This window comes from Macrotis lagotis, chromosome 4 (assembly GCF_037893015.1).
Source record: "Macrotis lagotis isolate mMagLag1 chromosome 4, bilby.v1.9.chrom.fasta, whole genome shotgun sequence".
Lineage (NCBI taxonomy): Eukaryota > Metazoa > Chordata > Mammalia > Peramelemorphia > Peramelidae > Macrotis > Macrotis lagotis.
Window position 1 is genome coordinate 1491603 of NC_133661.1, and position 24971 is coordinate 1516573.

The following is a 24971-nucleotide window of genomic DNA, read 5'->3' on the forward strand; positions in this document are numbered from 1 at the left end:
ATGGCTCTTGTGCAGGACTGCAGGGTCTCCTGTCCTCATTAGGAATATTCGATGCCAGGAGCCTCCATCTTCTTACAAAAGCTTTCCAATTTGAAGTCAATGAAATGCTTTGTTTTCACTCCTATGACTGAGAAAACTCTTCCTCCCAGAGTCAACTGATCATGCTTCCCCTTTTCCTCTTCCTCCTCCCCTTCCTCCTTTTAAATGGCTTAACCTTTAAGGAAGGAGAGAGGCTGGGGACTGCAGGGACTGCACAGCCCTGCAAGCCACGACATCACCTTGATCATGATGTCATTGATCCTCTTCCAGAATGAAGACAGATGACCTTCCTTTCTTCCTTCTTTCTCCCTCCCTCCTTTCCCACAGGGTCTCATGCCCTTACTTGAAGGGGCTCTGACCAAGCTCACCAGACACCTGGGGACTCACTGATTAGATAGCTTTTACAAGGACCCTGCTCTGGATCGGCCAACAGTAGGTCCCAGTCCAAGCGCACTTGGTTATTGTTTGAGTACAGAGTGAGTATATTTGTTTGTTTGTTTTGGCCAGAAACCCTGGAGGCATCTTCCCTTGCCAGATGGATTTTTCTTTTGACTAGGTAAAAGAGGTCCCTCTTTGCCTCATTTCTCACCTAGCCTTAATCATTGAATGGACATTGTCTCAGTCCAATGCGACTGGGACTTTCCCACTGCATCAGGGTCATCGCCAATCTTCCATCCCATCTGACCACTGGACTCAGAGACTCTGCATCTCCTTCCTGAGGTCACTGGTCCTCTCCCAGGATGAAGGACTAACAGCAGTGGGTCATCACAGCACTGGATGGCACTGGTCTGAGTCTCACCAGAAGAAGCTGCCTGCTGGCTTTGCCAAGAGCTCTAGCCAAATGGGGGGTCCTGCTCTAGAGGCTTTCTATGGGGGGGAGGGGTGTATCAAACCCTGGGATCTCAAGTTTTATTGTCTTGAATGCTTCTTCCTTTCCAGAGTCTAGCACTTGCATGAGACAACTCAAAGCCCTGCCCTGCTGACCCAGCAGACATCTTCCACATGTCCTGCAAATGTCCAAACTGGTGGCAAGGAGCCAGTCAGATGCTAGAGGGTGGTGGGGGCTAAGAGATGAGGAAATGGGTCCAGGGGCTTCACGCTGCTCTCCACCCTAGTCTGTCTTTGGAAGACTGACTGACCTTGCTGCCCTCAAGGGCTTCTTTCTTCATCCCTATCTCTTCAATTTCCTCATTTTCTTCATTTGTTTTATTTTGAAAAAATTAAACCACCCATGTATTTTTCTTATTTTCAATTAACAAGCTCTTCTGTCTCACACTGAGAAAAATTGGCGGGGGGGGGAGAAAAAACTGTTTGCAACCAATCCACATGGTTGAGCAACATCAATTCCTGCCTGGACTGGGGTCTAGAACATCCGTCTCATCCAACATGTGGGTTGTGTTGACCCTCTACACACATCCACAAATATACACCCACATACGCACACACAGATACACACACACACACACACACCCCAAGATATGAGTCCACCAGGGTGTCTGGCATGCAGCAGAGGCTTAATAGATGCATGCTGATTGATTGAGGTTGAGTTCTCCCTTATTTACCCCAATATTCTGCAGGATATTTTGTCTGCTTATGGGCCTGCCAGCTGGGGCAGGGGGCACAGAGGGGAGGAGGCAGAGTCAGAGGTAGTCCACCCCCCCCAGACATACCCAGATGCCCCTCTGGGGAGAGAGTCCCAGTGCCAAGGACTCAGTCTGCAACTTGGAGGAAGCGAGACATAGCCACAGTCACATTCACACTCACACACATAGTCACACTCACACTCAGAGCCACAGTTGTCCACTCAGGTGCACCCAGATTCTCTCCTTTGGTCTGTCTCTCCCTCCAGCTTCCACTTTGGCCTGGAGACTCCGTGTTGTATACACATCACACACATCACCCACATAGATACACACATTTGGGCACACATAGATGTGAACACTGTCTTCATTTTTGTAATTCTGTCTGGGGGCTGTCTTGTGTGAGTGTGATTCACTGTGACTCTATGTGTGCAAGTGTGACTGGTGTCCTCAGTTTATCTGAATTTCAGCTATCTTATCATTACAATCATGCATCTTATGACTTATTTTCCTGGGTGGTTATTTCTGTCCCTTCCCCTTGCCCCCAGCCCTACACCCTTTCTCTATATCCTAGATATGTAAGTATGATGACCTGCACACAGTAGGCACCTACTCATTGCTGGTCAACTGTCTGACTCTGCCGTTCCCCTCCTCCCAATGTTCCCAGAGCCTTCCTCTGGTGGGCCGGGTGGACTGGGGTGTTGCCATCAGGGCTTCTGCTCCCTTGTGGGGCATCCACTGCACACCAACCAGTCCTAGGAGGACAGATGTCAGGCTTACCTTTAAAGTCAAACTGGTAGATGTTCTTCAAGGATTCATGCAGGAAATAGAAGCTTCCCAGCGCCTGGGGAGGGAAACCAACAGAAATGCATGAGGATTCCATCAATACAACAATCAGGGACAGTTTGGGGCTGTCTTCGATGGAGAATAACATCTGTATACAGAGAAAGAACCGTGGAGGTTAAACAAAGACCAAGGAATAATACCTTTAATTAAAAAAACAAAGCAACAACACTATCTTATTCTGTCATTTTGCTATTCCTTAGACTTTCTGTTTCTTCCTTAAGGATCTGATTTCTCTCTGCTCACATTCAACTGAGATCAATGTATAAATAGCATGGAAACAATGGAAAGACTGGCAGACTAGGGGCAGCTAGGTGGCGCAGTGAATAGAGCACCAGCCTTGGAGTCAGGAGTACCTGGGTTCAAATCCGGCCTCAGACACTTAATAATTACCTAGCTGTGTGGCCTTGGGCAAGTCACTTAACCCCATTTGCCTTGCAAAAATCTAAAAAAAAATAAACTGGCAGACTCTTCTGTGGGGGGGGGAGGGGAAGCAAGATTAGGGGAAAAACTGTAAAACTCAAAGTAAACAAATTAATAATTTAAAAAATGCACCAGGAGACTGGCAGTGAGACCACCACCCAGAACCAACATTCGCTGGGCCCCAACACAGCAAAGGCCTCTCCTGAGGTATGGTAGGTCACAAGCAGCAGGGAGGTGAGGGCCTCTAGGGGTGGGCCAGGCATCTGTCCTCCCTCCAAGCTTTGAACAAGGGGACCCGGCCATGGCCACAGTGATCTCTTAGAGGAGGTAGCCATGGCCCAGCCACACTCTTTCGATTCTGTCAGCTGGATGCCAGGGTCCCTTCCCTAGCTACTATGGCAAGACCCCTCCAGGGACAGGGCATCAAACTATCCCTAAAGTAGAGGTTGACTGTTGTGGGAGGGATGGACACGAAGGTCTGAAGAAGGCTGTCCTGGCAGGGAAGGGAGGCATGAAGAGGCCTGAATGGGGGGAAGCGCCTCATTGGCAGGGGCCATGGTCCCACACAGGGCCATAAGAAGGGATGGCAGGCACATTCCTCTGACCTCTATGGCCACTGATAGACAGATAGGGAGAAATGAAGCTGCACACCCTGGCCTCCCCAGAACAGTTCCTGCACTATCAGTCCCAGGTGCCTTGGCGATCCAGGGGTGGGGGCAGGCTTCCTGTGAACCAGGCTTGGCAGGGTGATGGTAGAGCCCCTACCTGTCCCCCACCATCCCCTGGCCAGACCTCTCCACCACAGCTGCTAAGAATTCAGGGTCCTGCAGGTCCATACTGCCTGGCCCCAGGGAGCCAGACTGAGGCCCTCTGGGGCTCCAGCCCTCCCTCTGGTCCAGCATAGTGGGCCTCAAGGCTCTGTCAGGTCTAGTGCAATGGGCATTTCACTTCTTCCCTAGTAGTCCCTGTGGACTGATTGAAGCCATGGGGCCCTTTCATCTCTAGAGCACAGCATCAGTCCCTGGCCTGGGGGGGACACCTACAGAAGGACAGGGCTGACCCAACCAACCACGCTCATCCCCCGGCTCTGGGGGTTCCTTTACAATTCTAGGCAAGGTGGGGACCTAGGAACAGTGATGTAGAGCCCCTGGGGCCCCCAAACAGGCTCACGGAGCCCATCTTCTCTTTCTATCATAGGAACTGCAGAGATGTCCTCCCCGCCTTACTCCCACCCCAGTGGGCCATGTTCTGCCTCAATGGCTCCTGCATTATTTATGAAATACCAGGGAGAGAGTGAACAGTTGCTGATTTGTCAAAAACAAAAACATGAGCTCCTGCCTATCTCCTTGGTATATTAGTTCACCCAGCAGAAAATGCTGCCAGGGAGTTAATTGATGAGGACTGTTCCTTGTGACCCAAGTGCCCTGCTCCCAAGGGTGGAAAAGTGGGTATCTACACTGATGGTGCCCAGAGCTGCACTACAACAATCTCTTTTGGGTGGGTAGCAGAGATGACAAGCAATCTAAGATGGTAGAATGCTGGTCTGATGGTGATTCAAAGTGGAGGGGGCAGTCCTACCCTGCAACCCCCTGAGGCTGACCCAGCCTCATGCTCGGCCCCCCCCAGAAGACAAACACCTGGTCAGTCTCCACCTGAACTAGGAGCCAGAGGAGATCCCATCCCTCTTGGGGCAGTCAGGCTAATGTCCCATCTGTGATGGATCCAGTGAATGGCTAACACAGGGCCCCCAGACCGACCCCCACGAACATCCTGCTTTGTCCATCCCTTCTCAACAAAGTCCACCTGCCCTGCTGGAACAGGAAAGTGAAGCCAGAGCAAAGCCAAGGTAGGGCTCTACGGCACCTTCTCCAGGAAGACTGAAAAAAGGCTTAGGCTCGGAGTGGTCTAGCATGGATGGGCTCAAGCCCCAGAAATGTCTAGAGCAGAAGGGAGGAGGAGGCTGTCTTCCATCAGAGCTTGGAAATTTTAAAACTATTCTATTTTTCTTTCTAATTGGGTGGATGAGTTTTCAGCATTTTCTTAGTGAGAGTTCATCCTTCAGAGCGGTAGTTTGGCTCTCCTAGTTTACAGACAAGGTAATGCTGATTTTCTAAAACAGCTGTGTTCCTAAAACTCTAGGCAAAAACAGGGTCTCTCAATCAAACCACATTGAAAATGTCCAAAGAGCTCCTAGTGTTTAAAGCATTCTATGGAGAGTCTTTTCATAAATTAAAAAAACAACAGCATGAATGGAAAACCTTAGGTGGACTAAAAACAGACTTTTAAAAATAATAACAGTAGGAGGCTAATATTCTCACTCAAAGCTGGATAAATATCCCAGAAAGGTAAACGAGAAGAAAAATTTAGAGCCAAAAGAACTTGGAAAAATTATATTTTTCAAACCTCTGATGCCTTCTGAAAGGCAGAATACACTTCACGTTTATTTTCTTTTTTAAAAACTTCCCATATTAGGATCCAAGAGTATCTTTAGAAACAATGATCGCAGGTAAGGGCACCAAAGAATCCTAAACAAAAAAAGGTAGAAATAATAAGCATCCTTTTCCTTAAACACTCCAGTGGATCTGTCCTCTAAACAATTTGGGAGTTCCCTCCAACAGTGCAGATTGTAAACCCCGCCTGCTCACCTCTCCAGTATCTCTTGCCCAGATTTCAGGCTGGGGGGCAATCCACCATGCCAGTTCTTTTAGTGGAGGACACTGGGCATCCATCCATCTTCCCATGACTACTTGGTGGCCTACTTTGCTCCTGATATTCTCTAGAGTTTTTGGTCAGCCATATGCTAGGTGTGGATGCTCACACCCATCAGTCCCCTGTGGGATGCTCTATGGCCACTGATGGACAGATAGAGAGAAATGAAGCTGCACACCCTGGCCTTCCCCAGAACAGTTCCTGCACTATCAGTCCCAGGTGCCTTGGTGATCCAGGGGCGGGGGCAGGCTTCCTGTGAACCAGGTTTGGCAGGGTGATGGTAGAGCCCCTACCTGTCCCCTGCCATCCCCTGGCCAGACCTCTCCACCACAGCTGCTAAGAATTCAGGGTCCTGCAGGTCCATACTGCCTGGCCCCAGGGAGCCAGACTGAGGCCCTCTGGGGCTCCAGCCCTCCCTTTGGTTTCAGTATAGTGGGCCTCAAGGCTCTGTCAGGTCCAGTGCAATGGGCATTTCACTTCTTCCCTAGTAGTCCCTGTGGACTGATTGAAGCCATGGGGCCCTTTCATCTCTAGAGCACAGCATCAGTCCCTGGCCTGGGGGGGACGCCTACAGAAGGACAGGGCTGACCCAACCAACCACGCTCATCCCCCGGCTCTGGGGGTTCCTTTACAATTCTAGGCAAGGGGAGGACCTAGGGACAGAGATGCAGAGCCCCTTGGGCCCTCAAACAGGCTCACAGAGCCCATCTTCTCTTTCCACCATAGGAACTGCAGAGATGTCCTCCCCCCATTACTCCCACCCCAGTGGGCCATGTTCGGCTGTGTGAGCAAACTATTAATATTGCAAAGATGGGCCTTGACTTTCAAGGAAAATTAAGGGTTACAAAAAGAACTGTGCCATTTCCAAGAAGTCACCTCAATTCTGAGCTCAGCTTGGTGTTCCTGATAAACAGAACAGACATTCAACGACATCTGTTCAGAGGCACCTTAAACCTGGACCATAGAGAGGATTCATTCACTTGGTCTTTCCTGTGTTGATGGACAATCAAACCAGTTTTCTTCCAATATGGTCTGCATTGTTGTGGGGCTTTCTGTAGGTGTGAGTGACCCTTACCACCCCCAAGGACTCTCTTTAACCCAGACTGCCCCTCCTGCTTTAGCTGTGCATGACTGATGGCCAGAGGGCCAGTGAACAGAGTGACATTTTTCATGGAATCCTGAATGATACCTGAGTAAGTGAGGCTTTACCCTAAAAGTCTACTGGACTTGTAGGAGACTGAGTCCTAAAAGTCTAGAAAGGCAGCATTTGATTCCAAATCTACAAATAATGAAGACTAAAACTCTCCTCAGCTTTCAAATAAGTGTGAGATGGCAAAACATGTGGTCATTGATTAGTAGTGCTCATCAAATCCTGATTGAGTATGTAGGTTGACCATAGATGACTTCCTAAAGATGTAAATAGGGGAGAAAAGGTATAGAGGTCAGCAGTTCTCCCTGCTGCCTTTGGGAAGTCCAGGATTTTCCCCCTCCCATAATCACATGGCCTCTAGATCTCCCCTACAGCCATTTGACTCAATCTGGTCACTTTCCCCAGTTTCGTCTTCTTCGTTGTCTCGGGTCTTGGGTTGAGTGCTCTGCTTTGTGAGATGATATGATTTATATCCAATACCCTTTGGGGTAGGGATCCTTACCCCTTTGGTTCTCTTTGGTGTTTGCGTTAAACGAGGACAACACTACGTCAGGGTCAAGGTTCAGAGCATCTGACCGCAGCTCATCAGACCAGGACAAGCTCAGACGGCTCTGTTGCTGGTCACATACAAGTAGTCCATGTGAATCCTGATGGCTCTGAATGTGTGTATCTCACTCACAGAGCACAGCTCCTTCTCTGGCATGGACATGCCATGCTGGATGGTCCTGGGGCTGTGTGAACTTGGCCTAAGATGCCACTTCTGTAGGCAACTCTTGAGGAGAGGTCTTAGCACCATCTGACTTGGGGTCTCTGAGTTGTTTGCAGGCCCTGGGAGGTGGAGGATTCAACCAGCCATGAGGCCAGCCTGTGGCAGAGGCACAGCATCACCCAGCCCGCCAACTTGGCAGCTGGCTCACTATTCTCAATAGGCACTAAAATAATAACTCATAAAGCCAAAATACATAAAAGGTGAAGAACCCAATGAAAATCAGGAACAATATTATAAAGAGTGAGTGGTCCCCGCATAGGAAGAGCAAGGACTTAGATTAGAGAGAAAGGCTCATGCTGAGGCAGCGCACCCAGAGACCCCAGAGAAAAACATCAATCTCCCAAAGTGTCTGTCAGCAAAGTGGAGGGAAAAAGAAGAGAAATAAATGGAATATGCGATGAAAAAGACAGAAAGCTCGCATCAAGGGAAGTATTGAAGAAAAAAGATGGAGGAGGAATGGAAGACCTTGAAAATAGACAGGAGCGGTCAAACTCAGACAGAGGCATCTGACAAGGAGAGAGAGAAATCAAATGATCGGGAGGAAAAGAAAATGGGGTCAACTCACATCAGAGGAAGAATAAAGAGAATCATCACAAGTCCCGGCTCACAATCATCGGCCACCAAACCAAGAGCTGAGGGGAAGCCCTGGGGACTGGCCAGGATGGAGCAAAATCACAAACAAAACAACAACAAATTAGCAAAATGAGAAATGGAGATGAAGCAGCCCAAGCTCACAAAGAAAGACACTGAAAAATGCCACAACTCTAACTGTGCTGGGGGCAGGATTCCTGCCTGGGATCCAGTCCGTGAAGATGTCAGGGCCATGCCACAAAAACCATCCTCAAAATGAGACAAACAGGAGCCCAACCCTCTAAGACAGAGAGGGATGGTTCGTGCGCCACGCACACTGGAGAGATTCCTCCTGGAGGAAGCTCTCGCATCACATGGGGCAGTGTGGGTTTGCTGGCATGACCTCACTGAGCCCAATAAGGCTAATATAATAGTATGGAGATTGCAATAAATAAATTGAAAATAAATGGTCAATGAGGGCACAGAAACGGTAATTCATGTAGTCATAAAATCCATAATTAGCACTAATGAATATTTTCAGTCAAAGTTCAACCCAACTTTTTCAATGTTTAACCAACTCTATCAATACAGTTCAAGGCATCCATTTATCATGGCACATGACAACGGCTGAATATGAATTAGCCGCACCCGCCGCTGACAGGAAGCCCCTATCTCTGCCTATGTCAACAGTGTGTTTGCCACGGCTGCCATTATTGATTACCTGCCTGCTGAGCTAAAAACAATTAAAACCATTTTTACATATTTATAAACCTGACTGTCATGGGCGCTTATTAATTTTCCATGAGTAAAACACAGTCTATTAGCTGCCATATTTCAAGCAGAAAAAGAAAGAAGTCATGGGGACCCTTGCAGTTCTGAATTCATCCCCAAAGCCAGGATATTCTCGGGTGATGAAACCCTGACTACAGGGAGCACCCGGTGTTAAGCCTCTGGCACAAACTGACCCTGGGCAAGGCCTTGGGAGTCACAGTCACACCTAGATGGACCTCCGGAGCAGTTCGGGGGGCTCAGGGTGACTTGAGTGGCCAGGGCCAGGCAGAGCCCAGAGGGCCAGAGGGACAGGCTGAGGGACCCACCTTGGACCCATCTTAGCCCCAGCCAGGCCAAGGAGATCACTCATGGAATCGGAGGTGGGAAACACAGATTAACTCATTAAAAAATCCTCCATCAGGTTGTGTTTGCAAACAATGAGGGCGTTGGTAATTTATCATTTCCTGAATTAGACTTATCACACAAAGTACATACCATTAGCATCCGCATTGCCTTGTCTTTCTGAGATACAGAAGCAAGGGAAGGAAGCAAGGAGTCATGGTTAACTCTTAATAACCCAGCCCCTCAGCTGTGGCCTGAGCCCTTTTGGACACACCCAGACTGATGGGCCAGGGGTGGACAAGGTGCCTGACCTTGCACTGGAGCCCTGCCGGCGAAGGACACCAAGAGTGTAGCAGGGACACCCCAGGGTAAAGGCCTGAGTATCTGGGGCTATGGCCTCAGGCGCCAACTCACCGAGGGACCCTCCCGGGGGGGAATCAGAGGAGCAGAATCGGCCCTTCCAAATGCCCGCACCCCTGTGCTCTGGTCTCACCCACAGACACATAGCTGGTATTGGGCCTTTCCAAGCCCCCCTCCTCTGATCATTGGCCCCTGGGTTCAGGGGCAGTCTCCATTCTGCCACTATCCTGACAATTTACCACAAAGGAAACCGAGGCCTAGAGGGTCAGGAATGCCCCTGTGCCACTCAGGCATCTGAATCTTGCCCACCTTGCACACATCCTTACAAACTCTACTGGCTAAGGGTCACCACAGAAGATAAGCTAGGAGGGATGCAGAGCCCCCCCCCCCAAACAAGGGACTGTAGAGGCCAGGGCAGCAGAAAGGCCCCACCAACGGCGGCCTGGTGTGGCCCCAGGGCACAAGCGAGCCTGGGCTTTCCCTGACCTCTGAGGGCACTTGGATGGATGGATGGATGACTGGCAAGGTTGGATCCTGACTGAGGCAGTACCTGGAGTTGCTGCTGGATGCCTTGCAAATCTCCCAAGAAGACTTTGAAGATTGCTCCCTGCCCTGAATCTGGGATTGAATGAGACTGCTCTCATTTGGGTCTTCAATTCAGGAAGAATTGACAAAAGAATGACAAAGGAATTTTTTTGGTGTTCAGCACATTTGCATGAGAAATAATACATGATGGTTAGTTTCTCTTCCCTAAGGAAGTAAAGTGAGAAAAAGTTGTGGGGCGGGGGCCATGTAGGCTGGGGAGTGGGTTAACAGACAAGACTTTTTCCCAGAAGAGATGGGAACCTATGAGGGGGATAGAGGGACTAGGGTCCTTGATCAAGGTCCCCAACCCTTGGTCCGCAGACTGCCAAGGAGGGAGGACTTAGCTCAAGGCCATATTCCACCATCCATATGTACTGGAACAAAAATGCCCATCAGTGTTGAAGGGTAAGCACTTATAACAAGACTGGTTCTCATTTGTGTGTCTTCCAGGCAAGGAGAGAGGGGTCAGGTTTGGTGTGAATGTGAGGGGCCAGCAGAGCTGCTAGGAGAGGGGTGATGGTGCCTCCACCGAGAATACTGCCTGTTGGAACCCTGGGGAACACTTTGGGATTGGTCTGAGCTGGGCAAAGAGCAGGGGTTTCTTTCTTGCCACCATAAGGTATTTTTTGACTTTGCAAGCACCAGCAATATGAGAATCTATAGGTTTTATTTTTCAGCTAAGAAGCATTTAAGGTTTTCCTACTTCCCCAGTTCCCCATTGAAAAAAACGAAAAACAAATCCCCAAACCTTATACCTGATCAGCAGAGTCGACCAGAGCAAGTGGATATGTGGGCCATATCCCAAGAGGCGTGTTTCAGGGGGCCACTGGGGGCTCTGGCTCCTTCTCTCCGGTCCACCTGGGTTCCCGATGTAATCATCTGAAGGAGGACAGGAGGCCCCCCAGGTGGTCTCATTTAGCATCCTCTGGGGCAGAGACCACGTCAAAGGTTGTAACAAGCACATCGTGGCGGCCAGGGGGGCCACATCTGCATCTCTGAATCATTGTCGCTGTCTCCCATTGAAAGGTGACCCATTACCAAATTCCCTCTTTCAGATCCAAGGGCTAACCATGACATGAGTGGCCTGGTCATCCCCTTGTCTGACCCATCCCCATCAAGTCCCTTTCAAGGCTGGCGGTCCTGGGGAGACCCCTCCTTTAGTCTGCTCTCCAACATCCGATGTTACAAGTTAATTAAATTGCTTGTCCATTGTACTCATCCACTTACAAAGTTAATGACATTCTGTTCCTGAATTAAAGAGAATTTTATAAAGCCCGGCCCATGACGCCTGGCAAGCTGTACACGGAGGGGCTGAACTCTGTCAAAGCTCATGGTGGCGGCTGCCCTAATTAGGGAACAAAATGAATGTGACTGTGGCTGCCAGAGAGTGGGCCACGTCCTTCCTCCCAAAAAGGTGGCTAAACGCTTTCTCCCATCCCAACTTAAGATCTCCTGCTCGACTATCGCAAATTCTGGGGGATTATTCGTCCCACTAAAATCACTCTAAAGCAGAGAGAGAGAAGGTGGAAGTGGGAGATAACTGGTCACCAGAGCGCCAGAGTCCTGGCACCCAGATATGGTGATGCACAGCAGACAGTGGGTCCCCACCAAGGAGCCCTGGGATGCTCAGTGGGTCCCAGGGCCTAAAAAGAGAATGGAGCTCAATGGCCTGTTCTCAAGGGGCTTACACTCCATCAGGAAAGAGATGGGAGGGCTGGGTATGGGGCTGTGATGTGGGATGCCAGGCAGCGGGGCCCAGCAGAAAAGGTCAGAGTTCCCCCATTGACCAGCAATGTCTTCCAGTAAAGACCAAGAATGAATGGATGAATGAACGGATGAATGCAAACAAGGTAGTTTCAGAGGAGAAGCACTGGAGGGAAGGGACAGAGCTCTGGCATCCAGGGGTGCACGAGAATGGCTATCCTGGCCATTCAGACACTTGGGGGGGGGGGGGTTGACTGGGCTGTTTATGAAGCATTTTCTAGCCAAGTGCGGGGGATCCAGAAAGGCTTGCTCTCAAGGAACTGCTGCTTTACTTGGGTGAGGGGGTATTCTAGGGTGGGCCAGGCCAGTGGCAAGGCTGCTCAAGGGGCTCTTCAGGCACTGGATGCTCAGGGGCTGCATCCCCCTCAGAAGGCGAGCTGAAACAAAAGCCAGCATCTTCCCTATGCAGCCAACTGGAACAGGGGGTCTCTGGGAAGTCTGAAGGGCCAGGCTCCAAGGCTGGCTTCACTTCCCTGAAGTAGGGGCTGGGCTAGGAGGCTGTCTCTGGACTGTTTTTCCTGGAATTTTCCCAAATGCCAGGTTTTGAGAGCTGGGTGACTGTTCTCAGTGGTCACCTAATGCAACCCATTAATGAATGGGTTGCCCCATTATAACAATAATTTAATCTACACTGGTCAAAGTGGGCAAAAGGCAAAAGAGCAGGCCTTTGGAGAACAAAAGAACCAATCAGGACAAAAGCCTTGGAATTTCTCTTAAAAAACATTTGGGTTTTCCCTTGTGGACATATGCTTTTAAAAAATTAAATGCCTTCACATCCTGCAAAAGATTTCATCATACGGACATTTTAAATGAAGTTTTAATAATTGATATAGCCCAGAAAATTGGGAGAGAAAATATTTATCTTAATCTCCATCTCCTTTTTAATTACAAATTTTCCTTGATTTCGTTTAGGCTGGCTGTTTATAAAAAAGAAATCTAAATGGCTCTAACAGAAAATCAATACTTTTAGGCCAATTAAATCATGTGGAGAATCTGCAACATGATTCCACTCCCTCAGACTTTTCTCTTTTGTCTTTTGGAAATCATTAGCTTTCAATCACCATTTCATTACCCTAAATGTTTGGAGAAGAGAACACTGTGCATTATGGATAGGAGATCATTAAGGAAAGATGCATCGAACACCAGAGCTCTCCAGCTCCTGGCTGCCCGGCTGCCGTGGTGGTGGTAGGGAGGTCCCAAGTCCGCTAATTGATTTTCAAATAGCAATTACCTTGGGTGCCAGCTAGCTCCATCCTTGTGGGGAAGCATATGCATTCTGGACAAGGAAAGGGGAGTAGGGGACACATCTTTTCAGGGCTAGCACAAACAGGGGCCTCGAGAAAGTCAGAGACTGGCCTACAGGGATGTGACAATTGTTGGGTTTAAATGGAAGGAGGTTGTACAGATACCAAGCTCCTGGCTGATGTCTTGGCCAAAGAGAAGTTAGGGTCAACACAGGACCTGAGCACCCTAAGACTAGCTCTAGGACACTGGCGGTGACAAATGAGTTATGGAAGGCTTAACGGACAAAGGGAGACACAAAGGGCCCAGGATCAGATTGTCCATGTTGGGGATGTGTGGCAGTTGGATCATGGGAAGCTAGGAGGGAGCTCTGGGTCCCACTAGAAAGAAGGGCCTGGGGCGTAATGAGGGCACTCAAGCCCAGGTGTGACCATGTCTTCTCTCCTGGAAGCTCTAGCAGTTATGATGATGATGATGATGATATAAGAGTATTTAAAGCACTTTACAAATATTGTCTCATCTGAGCCTCACAACCTTCACTATCTGTGCCACAAACAAGGAAACTGGGGCAAACAGAGGCTGTGACTTGTCCAGGGTCACCCAGCTACTTGTTGTCTGAGGGAGGTCAAATTTGAACTCAGGTCTTCCTGACTCCAGGTGCCGTGTCCTGGGAGCATGGCACTCCCAGCAGTTCCCTTGTGGCCCACAGTGCCTCCTCCACCCCCTAATTCATTCCCAATTGAAGGCCACAGAAGAGGGAGCTCTAATTAGGATGGAGACATGTGAGTGTGAGAATAAATGCATTCAATGAACCAGCATTTATTGATCGTCTACCGTGTGTCAGACATCGCGCTTGTCCACGGGCAGTTTGCATTCAAGGGGAGCGAGGACACATGATGCTTGTGGGCCAATGACTAGTGACTGGGGGCAGGGGACTGGGGAATAGAGACTCATCTTAGAGGCGGAGGGAAGGTGGGGGAGCCTGCTACAGATGGAAAGGGCAAAGGAGGCCAGGGGGTAAGCCAGGGTTGCATGGGTGTGGATGGATCCCAGTGCTGGCGCCATCATCTCACTCAGAAGGGCCTTCCCTGGGCAGTTTCAGACTTTAATCCGTCCTGTCAGCTTCAGCTGAATGGACGGGCTGCTCTGACCTGCCATTTTCTTGACTTTCCTTTCAAACTAGCTAATGGGCGCTGACGGCTGCAAGGGGTCCGTGCATCAGTTGGCCGGCTGTCCAGAGCTCAGACGTGGGAAAAGGCCCCCACAGCACATGACTGAATGCAATCTCCGTCTGGAGATTTAAGAGCCATTCACACAGGCCAAGGGCTGAGAGGGACCTCCAGTGACAGGGAGGTCACTACCTGTTTATCAGGTACCACCGCACCTTTGGAGCATGGGGAGAGGAAGGGGGAACTCAATGGGGGCAGGGAGGCCTGATCTCAACCTTAGCTTTCCACTCAACAGCTGCAGGTTCCAGTCCCTCATCCACACAGCAGCCCTTCAAGACTAAGGAACCAGACTAAGGATCCCAGCTCCCCGGGGACCCGGCCTGGCATGCGGCCACCGAGACAGCAGGACACCACCCCCGTGAACCCACATGTGCTATATGGAGGAGATGGAAAGCAACTTTGGCCAAAAAGATCTGAGGGTGCAAGTGGACCCTAAGCTCTCTAAGTCACAGACAAGTGAGAGACAGTGACCAAAATCAAGGGAACCTCTATTAAGAGAGGCAGCAGCGAGTGGTGATCTCTCATTCACAAGGACACTTAATGGGAGCAGGGCCAAATAGGGGTAACCAGGGCAAAAGGCGGGCCTGACACAGATCACAGAGTGGTCACACACAGGAGCCAATCACCCTGGAGTCCGGCATTCAGCAACAGAGGAGGGATGCCGAGGAGGTGGAGGAGGGTGGCCCAGACTCAAAAGGGCCATGAGAGAATCAGCGGAAGGAATGGGAGTGATCCCATCCAAAAGGCAACAAGTAGACACTTGTTGGATGCTGGGCCCATGAAATGTTCTGGCTGGAGAAGATGAGGATGGATGGCCAGGAGGATCCCCAGGGGGGAGGAGTAGGGGAGGCTAGTCTGCCAGGCAGAAAGCACCCATGGCCTCCCCGAGACCTCCTGAGACCCCCCCCCCAAGGGCTCTCCCCCTTTGAGATTAGAAGGGAATCAAACCACTTTCACTTCTTCTATCCTGGCTGGCTTCCACTCCATCCAGCAAGGGGTCAGTGAGAGTGCCCATGGTGAATGAGGACCCTGGGGCCTCAAACCCTTGCCGGTAGGACTCCCCCCATAGCTGCCACTGAATCAGGGCACCGAATTGCCAACACTTGCTTTCCCACCGGCTCCATCCTTAGCCTGACCTCCCCAGAGTCCCTGAGCTGGGGCCCCGCCTCCCCTCTCCTGCCCAAGGTCTCCCATTTGATTGTGGGCTCTCTGATGTTGGGACCCAGTTTCCTTTTCCTTCTTCATATCTCCAGAACTTGGAATACAGTAGGCACTCGATATATGCTTATTCCCTCCCTCCCACAGAGTAGGTGCCACATAAGTGTTTATTGCACTAAACGTTCAGCAGGACTTAACTCTTGCAACAATTTGGAGGTCCCCAGGTACCAGAACAGAACCCTTAAGTTCAAGGGTCAAGGACCTTGCTCAATTCCCCCTCTCCACTCCTGCAGGTGCTATGGTAGTTCTGGTCTCCCCCACAATATTATCTCCCCAGATCTTCCTGCCTGGTGAGCCTGGGCCCTGAGACAGGCACCCTGGGCTACCACTGTCAACCTGTGTTTGAACCTGGCTGTGGGGGCTTTGTATTCTTTGACTGGGCAGCTGGAGACTCCGAGCCACAGCCCTTCCTTTCCTTTGGCTCGCAGGCTTTGCTGTCTCTGTAGACCCATTGCTGCCCGAAGGGATGCTGGGGCTTGTCCAGCAGGGCCCCCCTGCAACCAGAGCTCCCCACAAGCCTGCAGGCCTGTGTCTAAGGCCAGCCTGCCCATCAGTGCTGCCCTGAAAGATGGCATTACCCTCAGGGGAGGACCCCGCATAAAGACAGACGGCATGTCCACAACAGCAGCAGCCCAACTGTCCCCAAATGTGCCCACACCGCCCCACCTAGTGACCCCCCCTGCCAGCCCAGGGAGAGGAGGGGCAGGCCCTGCCCCCCAAGGCTGCCCAGATGGCTGGCCTTCATCCTAGGCCTTCTATAGATGCACAAGGCGACTCCTCATGGACCCAGATGGTACATCAGCAAAAGGTAATTAAATTTAACAGACTTCCCCAAATTGGTTGAGACTGCCCAAGTGCAGCAATACACACTGCCACATTGGGAAAAGCGGGTGCTCCGTCAACTCTGAAAGACCTGGGGAGAGGACAGATCTCCCCAAAGAGGGATTGAGGTGGACGGACGTCACATCTCCAGATCGATGTAAGGCCACTTCCTCAGCTGGGGTCTCAAGAGTCAATGTCCTGCCCCGCCTGGCCTGCCCCCCATCCCTGGGCAGCCCCAGTCTGCTTGCTGGACCCAATTTTCACTCTGGATTTGAGCAGAACCTATGAGCCAAAGAGAGAAGCCACTGAGAATTCTCCCTCTTCTTTTGGGGAAAACCCAGCTGGAGTCTATGAGAGGAGCCCCTCAATACTGACTCTCCTAAAAACATCGGGTGGACTTTGGGGAGCTCCCATTCCTGGTTGACCTCCCTAAGAAAGCTCAGCCAATGGTAAGGAGCTAAAAGGTGAGTACCCTCCGGGTACCACAAGACCAAAAACAATGGGGAGGAGTCAGGCCTAGGGCAGAGACACCTAGTAGTGCAACCCTTCACCTTCTGGATACCCTCCCCATGGCCAATCTGCCATCCACCCATCTAGAGGGTCGCTCAACTAATGGTCATACACACACACACACACACACACACACACACACACACACAGGATGTGTGCCAGGTCACTTGCCACCCACTGATGACCATGGAGAGATACAGGTAAAGGCACAGGAAGGCTCTAGGGTTTATTTTACAGGGAAGGAAACTGAGAAAAGCAGGGTAAAGTGACTTGCCCAGGGTCACACAGCAAGGAAGGGTCTGAGGTGATATCTGAACTTAGGCCTGGAACCTTACCCACGGCCCCAGCTGGTGGCCCTTGTTTCTATCTGAGAAGCTGCTTGTTAGTGATAGCCTTTGGCTCAGATGATGCCACCCCACTGGACAGGAGCCCACATAGCCAGTCCTATCAGACATGTCACTGGACAGAGATCTCAGCCCTGGCCTAAGGGAACAAAGTGAGGAGCCCAGACCTGCCACTGAGACCTCCCACACGGCCCTAGGATGTGCCCCAAGTCAGCTTCAAGGCAATGGACAATGGTGTGGCGGGTGGCCATTTGTGTCCAAGGCTGAAGCAGGAAGCAAGGGGTGCTAGAAAGAGAGGGTCCCCATGGAGCAGACGATCGAGCCAGAGGATGAGGCCCTGGGGAGGCTGAGTGAAGATCTCCCCAAATGGAGGGGAAGAAGACACACAGACTTCTGGAGCCCACTGGTCCCAGAGAGCAGCCTCTTCCCCATTTTACAGATGATGACCAAGTTGTCTCCCCCTCCTCTTCAGCAGCTGAGGCTCCATTGGGGTACAGACAGTCAGCTCCCTGACTCCAGGCAGGGCCTCCCTCCACATCCCTCTGCCCAGATCCGCGTGGACAGCCTCAACAAAAAGTAGAAGCGAGGCGGGGGAGCATCCTTCTATTTGGAAAATTAAATAACCTTGGGTGAGTCTCCCCTCCCACCAGAAACAATCACTGATACTTAGGAAAAGTTACACCTGGAAATGTTTCCCTCAGACAGACTTATGGTAAATGTACTTAGCGCAAAGGTCACAGCTCGCCGATTTGCTCGATAAATAAATGTTGGGGAGGTGGAGGAATCACGGGAGAATTGGGGCATGTCAGCGAATGAATAACCTGCGAATGCTTCCCCAACCCCATTATTTCCCTTCCTCCCGGAGCCCCGAGATTCATGTCCCTGCATGGAGCCAGTTCATTACCAGGAGGTCTCATCTCTCTTCTGGCGCAGGCCGAATGGCCCCTGAGGCCCCACGAGGCCCCACCGATGTTTAATTCCCCATCATCCGCTCTGCTGAACAGCTTAATCTCTGACTGTGTGATCAATACTATATCAGTGTAAATTAAAACGACAATTTTAAAGTAATTAAGCCTGTTAATGCTCGATTCAAATGTCATTATTTGTACAAGGGATTGAGGAGAAATTACACGGTGTCCGGGGTGACGGGGAGGCGGCCCAGCTTCTCCATCCTGAGGCCGCCAGCCGCCGGAGGCCGGCCAAAGCAGATTAACTCCTGGCTCCCCTCGCCAGCCTCCCGATCCAATTTCCAAAGAGGATAACACAATTTGAGAAATTTAATTCCAGCTCCAAACTCAATTATTGTGATAATGGATGAAAACGGGGAGGAGACTCCAAACAGGCCCGCATAAAAAAATACACTTAACTTGGGTGGAGAGCCCCCAGTAATGGCATGATTGGATTTGCCGGCTGGCCCGCCCGCTCGCTCTCTTTTGAAAACCCTTTCAATAATTGTGATTGTTGGAGGAGCAGCCAGCATTGATTAAATGGCCCTGGCCGGCTGCAACTCCCAGCTCTGGGTCACCAGAAAACCGTGGCCACAGCCGGCCTAGCTCTCCAAGAGGCCAAGAGGCAGCGGTCCATTATTGCATCTCCTACGCAGCTGCCCCCCTCTGGTCGGGCAGCTGGGCTCCTCTGCATTCCCACCATGGCTGACTGCAAAGCAGGGATGGCTCATGCCCACCCTCTTCAGAGCCAGTATGGCTCTCGGGCATCTTCCCAGAACTAAGGGCGGAGCTCCTTTTTACCCAGCTCTCCTAATCAAAAAGGGGGCAAAAAGACCTAGGACCAAAGATCCTGCTGCCAAAGGCTAAGTTGGGCACCAGGAGCGGGCATAACCAGATCATCGTTATCAAAAGGTGGAGGAGTGGCAGGAAACAGGGAAAGAGATCTATTCACCCAGGGTCAAAGTGCTCCAGTGCTCCCTCCAGGGCCCAAGGGGCAGCCCAGAGGCCATCTGTTGACAGTGCCCAACTCTGCCCAATGGGGAGGGAGGGGACCCCCAGAGGCCCACCTTCCCAAGTCAGGGCTATCTAGCACCCATACTTAAACAGATGTAGAGACATTACTATATCCCCAGTACAACTTTCCCATGTGACATGTCTAATGAAAGTATGGGGGTGGGGGACTTCTAGAAAGGGATAGTGCAGCACCTGGGAAGGACCACAGGGAGAGGCCAGGTCAGTGGAGGGGCTCCATCCCAGACCCAGTGCAGTCCAAGTCAGCACCCAAAGGAACTGCTCAGTAGTGTCGGTGAGGGGAAGCTTAGGGAAACACCCGTCCGCTTCCCTGAGCCTGGAAACTCTGAGCTGTCCATGAAGAACACAACAAAGGCTGCCCCACTGGGAAGGCTTGCTTGGAGGACAAAGAACTGGCCCTCAGTGTGGACTTTGGTCTTTGAGAGAGAGGACAGGGACAAGTTGGGGAGGAGAATGAGCCCAGAGGCAGCCAGAGGCTACCCCGGCACCTCGGAAGGGCAGGTCAGGCAAGGCCAAGGGAGGACATACTTGGGAGGTTCCTACCCAGTAAGAAAGGCTCTGACAGTGAGGCATAGGTTGGGCCAGTCTGGCCAGTCCTGTATGGGCAGTAGGGGGCAGTGCCTCCCCAGGAGGGAAGACATTCAGTAACGGGATATCACCAAGACTCCCTCCCATGGGCAGAAGGACCGTGCTCCTAAGAAGGAATCTTAGATAGAGCCCAGTGCAGTGTCCATTTGTGGCTCCTCGGAGGGTCAATGAGGGGCAGACAAAGAAGTAGAGGACATTGCTGAGCCTTGTGAATCATTTTTCATGAATTAACTTTAGCATTCGTCACAGCCGAGTCGGCACCCAGGACTCAGCTCTTGGCAGCTTCAGCGTCCTCTGCTTGGCTCTTGGCATGGTCAGCACAGCAGCGTTGCTTAGTTCTCAGTGGCACCAGTTTGGAGTAGAGGGCAGGGACTGGGCTTCTGCTGTTCTCTGTACCCGATGTTCAGGCTAGGCCAGTAAGAGACTCTTGAGAACTGCCAGTCACTTCCTTGCTGGCATACCCACAGTCCAAGCTTGTGAGATTTTCATCAGAATAACCCTAGGAGAGGTGATGATAATGATGTTTGTGCCTTTGTCCTGGAAGAAAACCATGCCATCAGGGAGGGCATGCCATGACAAGCACAAGAATTGGATTTGAGGTGGGGGGGTAGGGGCTGTGCTAGTCCCCAGCCTCACTTTCTCCTCCAGAGCATCTGGGTCCAATGATATGAATAAGGATGACAAGAGGTCCTGGATGCCAGACAGTCAGGGTAAACCTATCCAAGATCACACCGCTAAGTGTCAAAGTGTCTGAGACTGAACTCGGGTCCTCCTGACACCAGGGCTGGTGCTTCATCAACTGTGCATCTAGCAGCCCCTAGGAGCAGATGCTCTTTGTATTCCCATTTTACTTGAGGAAACTGAGATGGGCTCCTTAACTCACTCATGGTTACCCAGATAGCAAGTATTTGTGGCAGATTTCAAACTCAGATCTTCCCGACTCTGCTAGTCACTTCAATGCATGTTCCAGAAGGAGCAAACAGAGAATGGTCTGGGAATGAATGCAAAGAAGACATCATGGTGTCACCAAGCTGATCCTGCCTAAAGAGAGGGATTTGAGATGGGGCCCTGGTACCAAGGCAGTGCCGGGCAGAGAATTGGCTCTGCAGCCTCCAAAGGAGAGGGGACTCCTGGGTCGCAAGAGGGCATCTTCTCCCCGACAGCTTCCAGACCCTGAGGAAATCACAGGTCCAGCTTCAGCTCTGAGGCATCTTTCAAGGGGGTACTCGCTTCACCAAACAGAATGCATACCTGCTAGGACTCGGGGATTTGGGGATCACCTTTGGGAATGTCACTTGAACAGGATACTCCAAGCTCTGGTGGGCTTGTCCTCAGACACCCAGCCCATCCCAGCCCAAGGAAGGTCACCGGCCTCACAAAAGTGGAGCTTTGGTCCCCAAATGCCTGCTCCTCCCAGATAGCATCCAAAAGTCATTTATTCTCTGTCAATAACTTTGAACTGTATGGGAGAGAATGGCACCTTTGTAAATGGTGACCTTGTCTTCTTTATGTCCAAGTGTGGCCCTGCGATTTACCAACCAGTAACAAAATTAAATCCTGTGTCCACACGAGGATGAGCAGGTGACTCATGAAACATCCAATTATAGGTCCCAGGAGTGGGGTCCTCAGTGCACCCCAAAAACCAAGGGCAGAAAGATGGTACATGAAGAACCGAGCAGAAAGACACCCCAGGACAACAGTGCCACCAGACTCTCAATCTCCCTAGAATCCCCTCTGGCTTCTCAGGCCCAAGGAGTGTCCCCAGGGATGATGGGACTCCTGGGGCATGTACCCAAAGCTTGGAGATCTGAATGGCATTCCTGGCTGCTCTGCTCCAGGTCTGCAGCCAGCTTGAAGAGAAAGCTAATTGTTTCTCCTTCCCAATGTTGACCACAGGTATCGGCTTAACTAAGCTTATTAATTAGTCCAGAGATTGGCCCTGGAGTGGATGTGGCCATAGCCAAAGCTGCCCTGCATTGAGGAGACCCATTCAAGCTTGGCTGATGAAAACTGAGACATTGCATGGTCGATTCTGTTCAGGCCACAGGGGGCCATGTTGAGGCTGGGGTTCGAGCCCTCCTCTCCATTGGGGGACCTCTGTTCCCTGGTCTATGTGGAGGCCTGCTTGAGAGGTCCGCTTGGTAATCTGGGTCTTTAGCAGCGTGTCCTTTCCCCCTAGGAAGGAGAGAAGCTGCTGAATGTGGGGCACACTGGTTGTGGCTGCCGGTGGGGCCGCCGGTAGAGACCCCAAAGAGTGGGAAGGGTGGCCTTGATGGGGCAGGTGACCAGGAGGTCTTCGGGCAAAGGCCCAAGTGTGGAACAAGGAGGTGAAGCTGGGAAGCTGCCCTGAGCCCTCTTGCCTTTGCCGCTCCAGCGATTTCCTGTCAGAGGCCGCTAACAAGCCAGCGACTTTTAAAGGCTTTACAATTTTTCAGTTAGTTCCCCACCACATTTCTCGCAGAATATTTGTTTCCCTCGCACTTCGTTATGACACGCGCTCAATCACGCTTGTCTCCACGGCTGATGGATGGGCCGCCCAAGCGCCGCGGGGCCAGACCTTTGCCAATGAGTCTGTTACAGATTCCTCACTGTTGAAGATCATCCATGACAAGTGACTGAAAATAAAGCCCCGCCCGAGGCTCTCGGCAAACCTCCCCTAGGATCCCCGAGGCTCTGCGGCCCTGCCCGGCACCAGGCAGCTTCATCCAGGGACCCGGACAAGGCCTCAGCTCCCCTTGCTCCCCATCCACACCCTGAGCTCTTAATGACTGCTGTCATTCTGGAAGGTTCCATCTCCAATACTGCCCCCTTGGCCAGTGAAGACCATGGTCCTGGGCCCAGTCCACTCTCAAGTGGGTCCCTGATGGCTTCCTCTTTGATCTGACTACCAACATGCTCAACAGATGATGTCAGTCCCACGTCTTGATTTTACAAATGAGACACTGAGGTTCACTGAGCACCAGGGAGCCCCAAGTTCACAGAGGGCCAGGCATCAGAGCCCCAGGAAGCAGAGATGAAGCCAGGGAAGCCACAACATTGGACTCACAGCCAACGAAAGGTCAGGACTGAAGGGGACCCGGTGTGGGGGGACAACACTGAATACAGGTCCTTTCGGAGAGGTGGAGGTCACTGCAGTCTAATGAGCCTGGTGAATGAGCAGAGGATGGACTGGAGGGGTGGAGGGGGAGCAAGGCAGACGCCCCTCCCCCACCAGCAGCTACTGCCTTGGTCCAGGCAGGAGGCAAGGAGAGTCCGCAACAGGTCAGGGCAGGCACTGAATATAGAAAGAATGCCTATTCCAGTTCTCCTTGCCCTCAGCAATGATGAGGGACTAAGAATATCACAGAGGGCTCTTTCCAGGGCCCACCTCAATGTAAGACAATAACACTATGGAGCAGAGACCACTGTGTGTTGTGCTCGTTAGACTGACTGGGCTCAGCAAGGTTCTGGTCCATCCCCACCCCCAGTTACCACCATACAGCAGAGTCGAGCAGGGGCCTATCGGCCTTCTCAGCTTCCCTCTAGCTTCTGGCTCCCTTCTGGTCCCACCAACCCTTTGCCAGAAGCCTTCTTTCCTCAGTCCTCTTGGCATGCACCCACTTCCCCTCTTTCATCTGGGCTTAAAATCCTGTCAGTATGCTGTCTCCATTGGGCAGGGGCTCCTGGAGGGCAGGGGTCTTGTGTGTTCTCCTTTGGCTGATCTTGGTTTTCTGTTTGTGTGGGCTTGTCCCTTCTCTGCATCCCTGCACTCAGTCTGGGCCCACAGAACAAATGTTCATGGGCTATGCCAATCTTTCTCCTGCAGGGACACTCTGAGGACATGGAGGGAACTTCAGCTAAGTCAAAGGCTGCCTCATGCCTGGCCAGTACTTGGGGTATCAATGGTGTGAAGGCAAAAAATGCTTGGGCCCTTTCCCGCTTCCTGCCATATTGAGAAAGCACCAGGAATGAAAGGTGGGGACCTATGGGCAGTGAGTGAGAAGGATGCCAGAGTCAGAAGAGAAAGTACATTCACTGGGCTGCCTGCAAAGAGAAACCAGGATCTGCCAAATTTACTATAAAAAGTATGGGAAGGGGCAGCTAGGTGGCACAGTGAGTAGAGCACCAGCCCTGGATTCAGGAGTACCTGAGTTCAAATCCAGCCTCAGACACTTAATAATTACCTAGCTGTGTGGCCTTGGGCAAGACACTTAACCCCATTGCCTTGTAAAACAAACAAATTAATTAATTAAAATTTGAAAAAAAGTATGGGGAGAAAGTCATTAAAAAAAAACTCAAATTGAGCATTTTAAGCCATCAAGTCATTTGAAAAAAATGCTCTAAATCACAATTGATTAGAGAAATGCAAATTAAAACTCCAAGGTACTACCTCACATCAATCAGGTTTGCTGACATTACAAAAGGGAGGGAGAGAATGGGGGAGGGAGGGGGAACTGGGATACTAACACATTGGTGGCAGAGATGTGAACTGAGCTAACCATCCTGAGAGCAATTTGGAGCTACACCCAAAGAGTAACACTGCCAGGTGTGTAACCCTTTTTTTAGGAAGGCTTTTTGCAAGGCAATGGGGCTAAGTGACTTGCCCAAGATCACATAGCTAGGTAAATATTAAGTGTCTGAGGTCATATTTGAACTCAGGTCCTCCTGACTCCAAGGCTGGTGCTCTATTCACTGTGCCACCTAGCTGCCCCTCTGTATTCCCTTTTAAGGTGAAAAGTACCTACATATACAAATACATTTATAGCAGCTCTCTTTGTGGTGGCAAAGAATTGGAAAATGAGAGTGCCCCTCAATTGGGGAATAGCTGAACAAGTTGTGGTCTATAACTGATATAAGAAATTATAAGCAAGCAGATTTCAGAACAAACCCAGAAAGACATCCATGAACTGAGGCAGAGTGAAATGCAGAGGACCCAGGAACAGCACATTGTAACAGTGATCACATGGAAATGACTTGGCTTGTCTCAGCAATACTGATGAACAATACTAGCCATCTCCGGAGAGAAAACTGAATTTTGAGTGGAGACTGAAGCATGCTTTGTTTTGACTTCATTTTTCTTGGATTTTTTTGGTAAGATAGGTAATATGGAAATATATGTTACATGATTCCATATATATAACTGATATATTGCTTG

At 50.9% G+C, this 24971-nt stretch overlaps 1 protein-coding gene across 6 annotated transcripts in view; it reads right to left on the reverse strand.

Moving 5' to 3' along the window:
* INPP5A (inositol polyphosphate-5-phosphatase A) overlaps positions 1–24971 on the reverse strand; it is a 193827-nt gene that overhangs the window by 64688 nt on the left and 104168 nt on the right. For all 6 annotated transcript variants that reach the window (XM_074232115.1, XM_074232118.1, XM_074232117.1 and 3 more), the window contains one exon: positions 2400–2463. In XM_074232115.1, coding sequence (XP_074088216.1) covers positions 2400–2463 — 64 coding nt within the window. The remainder of the gene's footprint in view (positions 1–2399; positions 2464–24971) is intronic.